This window comes from Lepus europaeus, chromosome 1, assembly GCF_033115175.1.
Source record: "Lepus europaeus isolate LE1 chromosome 1, mLepTim1.pri, whole genome shotgun sequence".
Classification (NCBI taxonomy): Eukaryota; Metazoa; Chordata; class Mammalia; order Lagomorpha; family Leporidae; genus Lepus; species Lepus europaeus.
In genome coordinates this window covers 126,358,264-126,373,040 of record NC_084827.1, presented here as the reverse complement: position 1 = coordinate 126,373,040, position 14,777 = coordinate 126,358,264, and the positions used below count along the sequence as shown (strand labels likewise).

General features: G+C 36.8%; 1 protein-coding gene across 1 annotated transcript in view; it reads left to right on the top strand.

Annotated features, from left to right (window-relative positions):
* Window positions 1-14,777, top strand: part of NCKAP1 (NCK associated protein 1) — a 122,361-nt gene that overhangs the window by 43,606 nt on the left and 63,978 nt on the right. The window contains exons 8-13 of the mRNA XM_062188773.1: window positions 152-200; window positions 5,617-5,773; window positions 7,877-7,933; window positions 11,874-11,970; window positions 12,319-12,425; window positions 14,161-14,293. Coding sequence (XP_062044757.1) covers window positions 152-200; window positions 5,617-5,773; window positions 7,877-7,933; window positions 11,874-11,970; window positions 12,319-12,425; window positions 14,161-14,293 — 600 coding nt within the window. The remainder of the gene's footprint in view (window positions 1-151; window positions 201-5,616; window positions 5,774-7,876; window positions 7,934-11,873; window positions 11,971-12,318; window positions 12,426-14,160; window positions 14,294-14,777) is intronic.

The window sequence follows — 14,777 nt, the reverse complement described above, 5'->3', positions numbered from 1 at the left end:
TTATCCAGCTTTTCAAATTTGTTGTGGTGATTGATTTTGAACCAAGACTTGCATAATTATATTTTTGAGAGGAAAAGAAAATAGTGATTCAGTGTGATTTTTTTTTTTTATAAATTCTTTTAATCATAAATTATGTGTTCTCTTTTTTAAGATGCCTTGTGAATATCTTTCTTTGGATGCAATGGAAAAATGGATTATATGTAAGTAAAATGGGCTAGTTTTGTGATTATCCTTCGGTTTTCAGTTTTACAGAAAAATAACTGGCAACAATGGTGCTTTATCACAGTGCTAAGTCATTTATGTGCATTACCTCATTTTGTCCTTGTTTTGACCTGTGAGAATGTAGATAGTCTTTTTTTGTGGATGAGAAGTCTAAATCCTAAGGCACACAATTAGTCACAAAGAAAAAGTTAGAACCCAGGCTAACTCTTAAGACTTGTTGACTACATTATATTACCTTCAACAAATTTCAAAACTAAATTTATTTTTGTTTTAAATACTTTTTGATAATCATATTTATTCAGTTAAGGTTTATGGTTTTAATTTATTTAAATTTATTGAGTACATATAAGTGTTCCATGTATTCAGAAGTCTGTTAGATGCACAGAAAATAAAATTAATAATTTATACTTCTAAGCAGCTCACGAACTATGGGGGAAGTAAACACACAGGAGTAAAGCAGAATTAGAACTGATAGGTAAATTCTTCTGCTTTCCCCCATGTTCACTGCCAGAAGGGAATAGTTTTAAAATGTGTGTTTTAGTTCTTACAGTTCTGATTCTTGATTTATTGACATACGCTTGTTGGATTTGTATTACCCTGTTTCTCAAATTATGGTAAAGGATCACTTTTTCTTTTGTGTTTTTTGGATTGATACTTTAATAAAGTAATATAAGTGATTTACTGGAATTATCAGAAAAACAATATAACAGAGACCTAAAATCCCACAGTTTTGATTATTGGATTTAGTATAATCTAGTAATTATCTTATTACTAGGTTTCTACTCTGAAATTATTGTCAGATGTTTATAAGTTACTAAATATTTTTAATTTCTATACTTAATCTCATTATAAGCTCTTACTTTGAATGTAAAAGAGGAGGAATTTAGAATCGCTACTTGCCTTTAGCCATTTTTATTATTTTTTATAGTGATCAGGTTTGTGATATTTATATTTTCTTCTATAAAGATAGTTGGGTTTCCATGCTTTATCTCTTAGTGATTTTAAAAAATAGCTTTCATAGCATTGCTTTTGCTTAAATGTGTGATGATTCTGTTGTTGATTTATGTTTATGGGTATATGGCTGAAGACTCAGTTTGATTAGTAGAGTTAACTGATGTAAGTAACTGTTAGAGATATTTAGTACTGTTTTCTTACAGTTTTTACCTTAAATGGGAATGCTGATTGTAGGACTTTGTGCAGTGAGCAGGGAATTGGATCAGGGAGCTAGCCATCCAGAAGCATGAGCATGGGGAAGGCAGACAGATGGAGAGTAACAACAGCTGACAAAGGAGAGATTGTTTACTCTGAGTTTTATTGCTTCTGTAAGTTTGAATCTTGAGTAAATTTAATGTAGAGCTAGAAGTTACCTTATATTCTTCCCTTCTCTTTTTGACACCATCACTCATTCTAGGATTCAGAAGATAGTCTTTTTTTTCTTTAGAGCTTTGTTCTAGATTAGTTCAAAATGTAGTCCCTGGACCAGTAACATCAGCATCAGCTAGGGATTTCTTTTTCTTTAAGATTTTATTTATTTGAAAGGCAGACTTACATAGATGGGAAACTGAGAGAGACTGAGATCAAGAGAGATCTTCCATCCTCTGATTGACTCCCCAAATGGCTGCAACAGCCATGGCTGGGCCAGACAGAAGCCAGGAGCCAGGAGCTTCCTCTGGGTCTCCCACGTGGATGGCAGGGGCTCAAAGACTTAAGCCATCTTCTGCTGCTTTCCCAGGCTCATTAACAGGGAGATGGATGTGGAAATGGAGCTGCTGGGACTTGAATTGGCGCCCACATGGGATTCTGGCATTACAGGCACCTTGCTATGCCATTGGGCAGTCCTAGGACTCTTAGATAATATTCAGTGCTTAAATACTCTTAGATTGTAGAGTTTTGATCAGTACCCAAGTGCTACTGAATCAAACTCTGTGGGTGGGTCTGAGTAATCTGTGATTTAATAAACCCTCTTGGTGAATCTGATGCAACATAAAGTTTGAGAATCACTGCTCAAGATTATATCCCAAAGCCAAGAATTAGGGAGAACCTAGAATGTTGGGAACCAAGTTATTTGTAATGTAATTATTCTGATATTATTTTCAGAGTCTGCTTTAGCTTTGTTGGTTGGATTTGGAGGACCGCTTTCTATCTCCAATTTTCTGGTCTAGTCTTGATCTATTTTGTTTTCTTTTTTTTTTTCTTTTTTTGACAAGCAGAGTGGATAGTGAGAGAGAGAGAGACAGAGAGGGAGGTCTTCCTTTTTGCCGTTGGTTCACCTTCTAATGGCCGCTGCAGCCAGCGCATCTCGCTGATCCGAAGCCAGGAGCCAGGTGCTTCTCCTGGTCTCCCATGCGGGTGCAGGGCCCAAGCACTTGGGCCATCCTCCACTGCCTTCCCGGGCCATAGCAGAGAGCTGGCCTGGAAGAGGAGCAACCGGGACAGAATCCGGCGCCCCGACCGGGACTAGAACCTGGTGTGCCAGCGCTGCAAGGCGGAGGATTAGCCTGTTAAGCCACGTCGCTGGCCTCTATTTTGTTTTCCAACATTTTTATGGTTCCTCTTAAAATTAAAAAAAATTTTTGCCTTGTCTTTGAATATTGCTAAGGAAAGGAGGTTAATGTATGTTTAATAACATTTCCTTAATCTTGGACAATCTGTTTTAAATTCATTTGCCTTTTTTGGTTTATCATAAACAAATTAATATACACTAACTCATAACTCACTCATATCTTTAAAAAAACCACGCTAGCCTGTACTATAACATAAAATTTTCAAGGAAATCTTTAATTGTTAGTAGCAAGTATTTTATAAATCCAAGTGCTAAGTCCTCAATATCCACAGGTTTCACATCCGTGGATTCAACTAACTGGGGATGGAAAATATTTAGAAAAGTTCAGAAAATTCAGAAAAATTCAAAGCTGTGTATTGTACAGATATTTTTCATCTCGTTTCATAAGCAATACAATATAACATCTATTTGCATTGGATTAGGTATCGCAAGTAATCTAGAGATGGTTTAAAGTAAATATGAGGGTGTGTACAGGTTTTTTATATAAATACATCCTTTTATATAAGTAACTTGAGCATCTATGGATTTTGGTATGAGGGTGTATTCTGGAGCTAATCCTCCATTGATACCAAGGGACAACTACATACAAAGAGGTCTGGACAGTAAGTGAAATCTCACTTTACTCAAGGGATTAGGGTAAAAAGTATATAAGCTAAAAGTCATTTATTTGTCTTGAAATTTATTTATTTGATGGTGGTAGTGGTGGTGGGGAAGCCAGCTCCTATCCTCTGGTGCACTCCCCAGATGCCTGCCTTGGCTAAGGCTGGCCAAGTTTAAGTCAGGAATTCAATCCAGATCTTCTACATTGATGGCAGGAACCCAACTACTGGAGGCATTACTGCTGCCTCCCAAGGTGTACATTGCAGGAAGCTGGAATTAGGAGCCAAGCTAGAACTTGAACCCAGGTGCTCTGATGTGGCATAGGGGACATATTCACTGTTAGTCAAATTTTCACCTCTGAAAATATTTTATAAACAAAATTTTTCTTGAGGGTTGTTTTTTTTTAAAAGATTTATTTATTTATTTATTTGAAAGACAGAGTTAGAAATCTTCCATCTGCTGGTTCACTCCCCAAATGGCCGCAGCAGCCGGAGCTGGGTCAATCCGAAACCAAGAGCTAGTAGCTTCCTCCAGGTCTCTCACATGGGTGCAGGGGCGCAAGTATTTGGACCATTCTCTGCTGCTTTCCCAGGTTCATTAGCAGGGAGCTGAATTGGAAGTGGAGCAGCCAGGAATTGAATCATTGCCAAATGGGATGCTGGAGCTGCAAGTGGCAACTATTGCAACTATCTGCTGTGGCACAGTGCTGGCTCCCTTGAGGGTTCTTTAAATTTCTAACCATGTTTTCTGGATGTTCTTTTTTTTTTTTTTGGATGTATGCCAAATCAAATAATTGATTTGCATTTTAGGGTCCTTGCTATATGCAATTTTTTTTCATATTTCAACAAAGTCAAAGAAGTTTAATATACTCTGTATATGTGGTTTCCCAGTATATAACTAAAGAGCAAAAATTGCTTATATAGTATACCCCCCCCTTTTTTTTTTAAAAAAGATTGAGTTATTTGAAAGACAGAGTTACAGAGAGGCAGAGGCAGAGAGAGAGAAAGAAATCTTACATTCGCTAGTTACTCTTCAGATGGCTGCAGTGGCTGGAGCTGTGCTGATCTGAAGCCAGGAGCCAGGAGCTTCTTCCGGGTCTCCCATGTGGGTGGCAGGGATCCAAACACTTGGGCCATTTTCCTTTGCATTTCCCAGGCCATTAGCAAGGAGCTGGATCAGAAGTAGAGCAACGAGGACAAGAACCGGTGCCCACATGGAATGTGGACATTGCAGGCAGCGGCTTAACCCACTATGCCCCAACATTGACCCCATAGTGCCCCTTTTAAAGGAAGAGAACTATGAATAATAAAAAGATAAATGACAAGTTATATGTTAAAGTGTCAGTAGTAGTACAGCTATAATATGAGTCAGGAGTTTAAAGATGGAAATAACTTGAAAAAATCATAGGGAAATCTCAAAGAAAATGGAATTGCTTTGTAACTGGCCCAGCATAGAACCTCGTTACATGTATAGTAGGCATTGAGTGTTGAGTCATTGAGAAATGTCGTCCTGTGTCTTAGTATAGAGGGTTAGGGAGGTCACCAACAAGCATATTTAGGATTATAAATTTGTGAGGAATTTCCAGGCAAGATACCAAAAGTAAGATATTTAGAATTCATATAATATAGAGCAGCTTAATATGTTGAAAAAATATTGGACTAGCTCTCTTACTTTGATAGTATAACTTTAGGTGAATTATTGAACCTTCACTTCAATTGTGAAAGGATACCACTTGTCTGGTCTACCAAAAGGATAAACCTGAGAGAGAATTCAAGTACATGTGAAAAGACTTATAGTAAACTATAACTTACTATGAAATTATTACTCTATCACTTCTTTTGATGACTTTGAAAAAGTCAGGCTTGCTTTAAATTTCAGTTATTATAACAACTGTAGTGATATGTTAATTAGTAATTTCTGATCTTTAACTTAAAATATTTTTGAATGTTCCTGAAAATATCTTATTTAAATGATTTGTTTATAACTCAGAAGTGATCTTTTTTCTTCCATTAATGTGGGGTTCAAAGAACTGATTTTGCAGAATACAAAAAGTTTCAATTGGAAAAGAAATTACCATTTTGTATGTATGTGATTTATAGACACTTATCACTTAAAAGTCTCAGCTTAGAAATTGTGTTAATTTTTTTCTTTTTTAAAGACTACATTGTGACCAAAAGACATTAACTTTGGAATGTTTTTACATTTGTATTTGCTTTCCTTTTTATTTAAAGTTGGCTTTATTTTGTGCCATGGAATCCTAAATACTGATGCTACAGCACTGAACCTTTGGAAGCTAGCTCTTCAAAGCAGCTCTTGCCTGTCTCTCTTTCGAGATGAAGTTTTCCATATTCACAAAGCTGCAGAAGATTTATTTGTAAACATACGAGGGTATGGCATTTTTTATTATTCTGTCTATTTTGGAGAAGGTTGGTGATGCATTATTTTTGCTAATGTTTTTGGGTCACATCATTCACGAAGATTTAGCCTAAACCATCCTGCTGTGGTCCTAGCAATGTGTTTTAAACAGTTGTCCTGTTATGATAGTTGTCATATTTTTTTAAATACTGATATTTCTAAGATAACTTTACAGATTTAAAATGTAGGGTTCTTGGCTTTTCAGACCTGTATTTTAGGTGGAAATTGTGTCCTCTTGCAAATCATGCAAGTATATGAAGCAGTCTGAAACACTGTATTAGATTGATATAATAATTACAAAAGTGAGACCACTGCTGATTTTGTTTCCTTTTCATAGAAGATATTCCCATGCAGTTTGTTTTCATTCATTCCTAGAAAATTTTTTTGTGTCTGTTTCTGGTCAGTACTGCCAGCTTTCATCTTTGCTCCCTCTGTTGCTTTCCCAACTTGACCAGCTGACGAATGTCATAAGCCAAGGAGCTAGGGGCTCCATCCTGGTCTCATGTGGTTAGCAGGAACCCAAGTACTTAGTCCATCATTCACTGCCTCCCAGGCATATTAGTAGGGCTGGATCCGAAGTGAGGAGTAGTTGGGAATTGAAATAGGTACTCCAAAATGGGACATGGGCATCCCAAGTGGAGTCTTAACCTGCTGTGCCACAACACCCATCCTGATTTGCTATATTAATGGTAAAGTTGACATTTTAGAATCTCAGTATTTAAATTTGAGTAGTCTTAATTTTGATTAAATTGTGAGTGATCAGTTTAGAATGAGAATTGTGATAATTAAGTCAAAATATAAAAGCTTATTATAGAGGCCAGTCATTTCAAAAATAGCATACTGTGGACATTTGTTTAAAAACAGAAATGTTAGACTACTTAAATATAGAAGTTGAAGTTTATTTTGATAATGCATGGTTTTAGTCAGGTTGTCAGGAAGATACTTTAACATTTTAGGAATTTTGAGTATGTTCCTTCAAGATTTGTTTACTTATTTATTTGAAAGACAGAGTGACTGGCGTTAGGGGAGGAGATCTTTCATCCATTGGTTCACTCCCCTGTCCAGAGTCTAGGAACTCCATCCAGGTCTGCTACACAGGTGGAAGGAACCCAAATACTTGGGCCATCTTCTGCTGCCTCCCAGGTGTATTAGAAGGAGTGCTGGATTAGAAACATGGAGTATCTGGGACTTGAACTGGCACTCTGATGTGGAATATCAGCATCTCAAGAGAGTGGTTTAAGCTGTTGTGCCACCATGTCTGCTCCAGGAATTTTGAGTTTTTATTCTGGTATTCATGAAGTTACTTATTATTTGTTTTTCCAGTGGTACCTTTAAACTTGCTGATGTCCATTGCTTTTTTTTAACTGAATTTTTTTAAATTGGAAAATAGTTTTTTTTAAATGATAAGTAAAAATCATTCCTTATAAGTCTCTTAAAATAATTTAAAGTAGGCAAATGCTTTTCTGCCTGAGTTTTCTCCACCCAGACTGCTTGTATTCAAAGAATTAACTACTGTTGAGCCTTAGTACAAGGGTACTTGAAGAAGTTCATGGAAAAATGGAATTAAAAGATAATTTCATTTTGATACAAAAAATTTGAAATCCTTGGGTAGTTTTTTTCATAACAAGCATTTTCCATGAACTTTGTCAAGTTATATGTCCTTTCAGAGTTTTTCTGTGCTTATGAGATAGCCTTAATAAAAAGGAATAATACTTTTGTCAGTACTTTGGATTTTTGGGAATTACTGTTAATTATATCAGAGGTATAATTTTATTGACTTCTGGGCTTAAGAAAGTAATGAAATTTAATTAAATAAAAAGCTTCTTGTGAGGAAATTTCATTTTGTTGATTTAATATCCTGGGCAATTTTTTTCTTCCCTGAAAAGGCTTATCCTGGTCTCCTAAGTTGCTAGTATAGGAAATGGGTAGATTTATGGCATTTCCAGTTTGATAGCCAGTTTTTTGGCCATTGTTGTTGATAATAGATTTTTTTGAATTGAATTTTGGTATTTGATATATTCAGTTTGACTGTTATTGATCAAGTTAAGGTTAACATGATTCTGTTCTTTTTAATAGCTATAATAAACGTATAAATGACATAAGAGAATGCAAGGAGGCAGCTGTGTCACATGCGTAAGTAAACTGCTTTATCTGTGCTTTTCATTAAGAATTCCTTTCTTGAATATGCTTTTATTGAAGTGAGAATAGGTGAATGGTATGCAAAATGCAGTGTTTGAAAAGGGAGAACTTTCATTCAGTGAGAAACAATGGGCTATATCTGTTAGCCTTTGCAGACAGATTTTAAATATTTTTGAAATCTTAGTAAAATGCACTATATAAGTTTCATATAGATCATCTTTTACTGCCACTGCAGGGTCTTAGTCCACCTGTACAGGATGGACTGGGTCCGAGGAAAGGTAAGTGCACCGCTCGCCTGTTCCCCAGCCTCCGGGTCCCGGAGACAATCAGACGCAGCGGGGAGCCAAGTCTAGTAGCAAGGACTCAGTCACCTTTTGCATAATAGTACCTTTTATAGCACAAAACTGCAGAGTCATTGGGGCAGGGCTAAGGGCCAACCAATCACTTAAAAAATCACCTTATGGGGGGATTTCTATAGGACTAGCCCTAAGTCTATACACTTGTTACTAGTTTTGTTACCTCCCCTGATGTTGCGCAGCCAATTAGTTTTAGTGGTAAACAACTTTGGATTCCGCCCGTCTTACTTCCTCTGGACGCCATCTTACTTGGCTCCGCGCGGCTTCGTTCCCCGGGGGCAGCTGCGCATGCGAAGCACCTGGGCCTGGCCTGGCCTGGCCACGCTCATGCCCCACAGCCACTATGCTCCCCATGCCAGTAAGTTGTGCCAATTTTGCACCCGCGTGGGAGACCAGGAGAAGTACCTGGCTCCTGGCTTTGGATCAGCGCGGTGTGCCGGCTGCAGCGGCCATTGAGGGGTGAACCAACAGGAAAAAGGAAGACCTTTCTCTCTGTCTCTCTCTCTCTCTCTCTCACTGTTTAACTCTGCCTGTCAAGAAAAAAAGAAAAAAGAAAAAAAAGTATATGTTGTTAATGTGCTACATTATTCCTCATGCATATTTTTTCACTGGAATGAAGTACATATGCTTGCATTATTCAAAAACAGTTCTGTAATACAAATAACATACTTTAGAGTTTGTTAGGATTCCTTTCTAGACCTGCAGAAATTCACATGATTATCATTTCTTTGTGGGAATAGATCCTATTGTAGATAGATACATAGTGTCACAGCTATCTTTTATAAAGATTTTTTACAAACGTGGTATTTCTATTACCGTGATTTTTTTTTTTTTTTTTTTTTTAAGATTTATTTATTTGAAAGGCAGAGGTAGAGAGAGATCTTCCATCTGCTGTTTCATTCCCAGTGGCTGTAATGGTCAGGGTTGGGGCAGACCGAAGCTAGGAGCTAGGAATTTCTTTCAGGTCTTCCACATGGATACAGAGACCCAAAGACTTAGGCCATCTTTTGCTGCTTCCCCAGTCACATTAGTAGGGAGTGGGATTGGAAGTAGAGCAGCCGGAATTCAAACTGGTGCCCATATTGGATACTGGTGGTGCAGGCGGTGGCTTTACCTGTTCCACCACAACACTGGTCTCTACCTTTAGTTTTTATGTAAAATAATTATAAATAGTAAGCAGTACTAATTCCTGCAACTTGTTATCATTTGCTAGGCAATAATACTTTGTAGATATTTCCTCCCACTGTTAACAAACATCACAGATTCTTAATAGCTACCCTAGGAAGCAAAGTAGACAAAAGAACGTTTTTTTATTTCCTTCTTAGGAATGACAACAAATGACTTTATTATTCTCAGTAATAGCGTTTTATCATCACAGTTAAAGTAACATGTATATATACATTTTTTAAGATTTATTTAAAAGTCAGAGATACAGAGAGAGAGACACACACACCCAGAAAAAGATCTTCCATCCACTGGTTCACTTGCCAGATGGCTGCAAAAGCCAGGCCAAAGCCAGGAGCCAGGAACTTCTTCCAGATCTCCCATGTGGGTTGCAGGGGCCCAGACACTCTGGCCATCTTCTGTTGCTTTTCCCAGGCTTTTAGCAGGGAGCTGGATTAGAAATGTGACAGCTGGGACACAAACAGGTGCCCATATAGAATGCCAGTGTTGCAGGTGGCAGTGTTACCTGCCACGCTGCAATGCCAGCTCCTAAAATGATTTTTATTTATTTATTTGAAAGGCAGAGAGTGAGAGTGATCTCTCTGCTGGTTCACTCCTCAAATGGTCACATTGGCCTGGGGTGGTCCGGGCTGAAGCCAGGAGCTTAGAACTCCATCTGGTTCTCCCTCATAAGTGCTAGAAGCCCAAGTTCTTTGGCCATCTTCTGCTGCTTCCCCAGACTCATACCAGTGCTCTGATATGGGATGCTAGCATTGCATGCAGCAACTTAATCCACTGTACCAAAACATCATCCCCTTAAGTAATATGTTCTTGAAGTACTATATATCGTGAAAGATTTGTATATTTTTTGAAGCACATGCCATCATACTTGTTTTTTAGATGAGAAATTGAAACTTAGAGAACTTATGGTAGTATAGAGGACTCATTTTAATCTAAATCTTCTGAAACTAATCTGTGACAACAAAATTACTGTTATATACTCTTTATATTTAGAGTTTTATGCATCTGTCTAAATTTTAAAACTTTTCTTGGAGCAGTGTATATTTTGCATGATATGATGAGTTGGAATACTTAGAACACCTTTTTTTCCATGTTAGTATAAGATCTTAATTTGTACTTAATTTTAAAAGATCTGGTATGTGATAATTTCAGTTATCCCTTTTTTTCTGTTTTTGAACAGGAATGCCAAATAGATCTCATCCCATTATCTTCATTGACTATAACTCTAGTTATGGTCTAGTCTAGTCTAGTTAGTTTTGTATGTTTAACAGGAATATGCCTATTAAGCAAGGCTATAGATTACCAGATACTTCTTAAGCTATACTTATTAATTTCTATCTGGAAGTGACAAATTGTATTTATACTAAAACAGTGCTTATCTTCAAAAGGATTTTGTAGTTCAGTTATAAAATGTTAAACTCTATACGATATTAAAATTGCAGAAATTATTTAGAAGTTTGTAGCTGGGTATTGGGAAATCCTTCATGAAGGTTTGGTCTTCAAAGTTGGGTTAGGATTTTTTTTTTTATAAAGGTAAATTTATTTATTTAAAAGAGTTACACAGAGAGAAAAGGAGAGCCAGAGAGAGAGAAAGGTCTTCCATCTGCTGGTTCACTCCCCAGATGGCTGCAACGGCCAGAGCTGCGCAAATCTGAAGCCAGGAGCCAGGAGCTTCCTCAGGATCTTCCACGTGGATGCAGGGGCCCAAGGACTTGGGCCATCTTCTATTGCTTTCCCAGGCCATAACAGAGAGGTGAATCGGAAGTGGAGCAGCTGGGTCTCAAATCACGCCCATATGGGATGCTGGCACTGCAGGCGGTGGCCTTAACCACTACGCCACAGCATTTTTTTTCTTTTTTTGAAGATTTTATTTGACAGGGTTATAGATCGAGAGAGGGAGATACAGAGAAAGGTCTTCCATCCGCTGGTTCACTCTCTAAATAGCTGCGTGGTTGGAGCTGGGCCAATCCAAAGATGGGAGCCAGGGGCTTCTTCTGGGTTTCACATGTGATTATAGGGGCCCAAGCACTTGGGCCATCTTTCACTGCTTTTCCTTGGCCATAGCAGAGAGCTGGATTGGAAGAGGAACAGTTGGGATTTAACCGGCGCCCATATGGGATGCCAACTCAGCAGAATGGAGGCTTAACCTACTATACCACTGCGCTGGGGTAGGATTTTGATAGGTGGAGAGCAACACAAGAAAGGCAAGGATAACATAAAATTAGAAAGTAATTTAACAACAAACATACAAAAGATGATTTTTTTCTTACAGGAGCATCTACTTCCTAAAATTAGAAATTTGCTCTGAAATTTCTAATTAAAACCAGCTGCTTTAATTGTCAGTAGTGATTTTAGTAGAAACAGATAAACTGTGATTGTTTCTTTTCCTTTAGTGGTTCAATGCACAGAGAAAGACGCAAGTTTTTAAGGTCTGCACTGAAAGAACTGGCTACTGTTCTCTCGGATCAGCCTGGCTTGCTAGGGCCCAAGGTAATTGATTTAATTCTTACTGCAATAAGTGTGCTATATTAAAATTTTTGCAAGCATTTCTTTTTTATGGAATTTTACTAAAATGTACATCAAGGACCACATAAAAAAGCGGGTTTTATGTTTAGCCAAGAATGAATTTGCTGGTTTGACCCTGATACATTAAAGCCTCCTGCATTTTACTCACTTCTCCCTTGTGGATAGGCTCTCCCTCCAGGTGCTTTTTTATTCTGTTGTCTCTCTTCTCTTTTGAATTTGGTATTATAATTTTCTGCCAATAACTTTTGACTTAAAGATTGTTATATGTTTTGTTTTTAATCTTTGAGAGTAATTTTTCTTTTTTTATAATAGGCACTTTTTGTTTTTATGGCATTGTCTTTTGCCCGTGATGAAATTATCTGGCTCCTTCGTCATGCAGATAACATGCCAAAGAAGAGTGCAGATGACTTTATTGATAAGTAAGTTAGTGACATTAAAAAATTTATTTTCTGTATATTCTGATTTATGGGATATGGAAACAGATGTGAAGCAAAGTAATTTTTAAAAAACTTGTTTTTTAGGACTTTTTTTCATAATAAATATTCTTAACATTAGATGATATGAATTGTAATACAACATTGTTTTTAGCTTGAAATTAGGGCTTTTAATGTTTTTTTTCCTCTGGTACATCAGATGGGGATATAGTTCTTGTTTTCTTGATATGCCTAGTAATATTTCCTATGGAATTTATTTTTCAAAGTTATTTACTAAACATTTAATTAAGAAATGTTTACAGAGTAGCATTTCAACCCAGTGTATCATTTGAAATTTCTTTCCCTCATTTTAGTCCACAGTCTTTCAGCAGTATTTAGATAAGTGAAGCAGAGAAATAGAGCATACAGAAAAATCTTTATTTCTTATAAGCCTCTTCATTTGTGATTTTTAAAAATATATGTGAAATGTTTACATTTATTTTAATTTGGATTTTCTGTTATGAATGTTTATTCTTAATAGTTTTTCTTGTTTTGCTTTCTGATTTTTTTTCTGACATGAATTCTTTTGAATGGAAGTAGTTAATATTAAATATTAACAATTCTTGATCCCTGTTAAAAATGAGTGGGAATAAGAGAGAGAGGAGATATAAAGTTTGGCACACGCTCCCTCAGACTTACCCCTAAAGGTAAAGCTAAAAACTTGCCATGGGAGTCCAAATCCCATTAAGTTGGCAGGTACCAGTGCCACCTTATTAGTTAAAGTGATCAGTTTAAGTTCATAAATATAGGATTAAGTGTCAAAGGGATCACATAAATAAGACCTGTGTCTGCTAATAATAATTGATAGAATTAAAAAGGAGGGAACGATCTAACATGGGAAGCGGATACACAGCAGACTCATAGAATGACAAATGCCCTAAACAGCACTCTGGCCTCAGAATCAGCCCTTAAAGCATTCAGATCTGGTTAAAAATCCCATGAGAATATCTCAGGCATGGAAAGCCAAGACACTGGGACAAAAAATGACCTAAATGAAAGATCTCTGAGAGTGAGATCTCAGTGGAAAGAATGGACCTTCAAAGGAGGTACCTTTTTCTAAAGGGAGGAGAGAACTTCCACTTTGATTATGGCCTTGCTAAATAAGGTCGGAGTCTGTGAAGTCAAGAGGTTTCCATAGCCTTGGCAGCTCATGACAAGAGCTTTGGGTGATTACTGACATCATAAATAAGAGTGCCAGTTGTTAAATCAACAGCAGGAGTCACTGTGCTTGCTTGCCATTAGGGCCTCTGTCCTTAATGTGTTGTACTATGAGAATTAACAGTAAAACTAGTATTCAAACAGTACTTTACACTTTGTGTGTCTGTGTGGGTGCAAACTGTTGAAATCTTCACTCAGTATAGAGTTGATCTTTTGTATATAAAGATAATTAAAAATGAATCTTAATAAAGAATGGGATGGGAGAGGGAGTAGGAGATGTGATGGTTTGTGGGTGGGTATAGGGGGAAGAACCGCTATAATCCAAAAATTGTACTTTGGAAATTTATATTTATTAAATAAATGTTTTCTAATAAAAAATAAATTTCTTAACTAATAAAATAATAAAATAGTAAACAATTCCATTTCTAAGAAGCATCTGGAAGTAATATCAAAATAATTTAATATTCTCTTTGATAACAATGAACTTATTACTGGAAATATTCTTCTTGAATTTCTTAAAAAGGCACATTGCTGAATTAATATTTTATATGGAAGAACTTAGAGCACATGTAAGGAAATACGGACCTGTAATGCAGAGGTATTATGTCCAGTACCTTTCTGGCTTTGATGCTGTTGTCCTCAATGAGCTTGTGCAGGTAAAAACTATCTCACATATCTCCCTATTTTGTTTTTTCCTTTTGTATTTTTAGTAATTTATTTGTTTGCTTAATAATCATTTATACAGTATCATTTGCTAAGCAGTGAAGATAAAAATAAATGATTCATGGTTATAACGTGTCTCAAGTTTAGGAAACAGTTGTAGTCTAGTATGAAATGTGTTCTTTGTAAATGTGTACAGAGCTCAGAATGAGGACAGTGAAGTGAACATTTACCCTGGGAATGGAGGTATACATTAACCAAATTTTAAAGGGCCTAAGAAAAGAGAGAAGTTAGTCACAAATCAGATTTACTATTCAGATCACTTTGGCTCAGTGTGTAGATGATAGATTTCTGGGAGCCAAGAGAAGAGGCAGAGAACAAGAAAAATTGCTGCAGTAGGCTGAGAGCTAATGAAACCATGATCTTGGAAGGTGGCTTTGGTGTTACAGAAGAGGAGATGGAGAAAGTATAAATGATAAT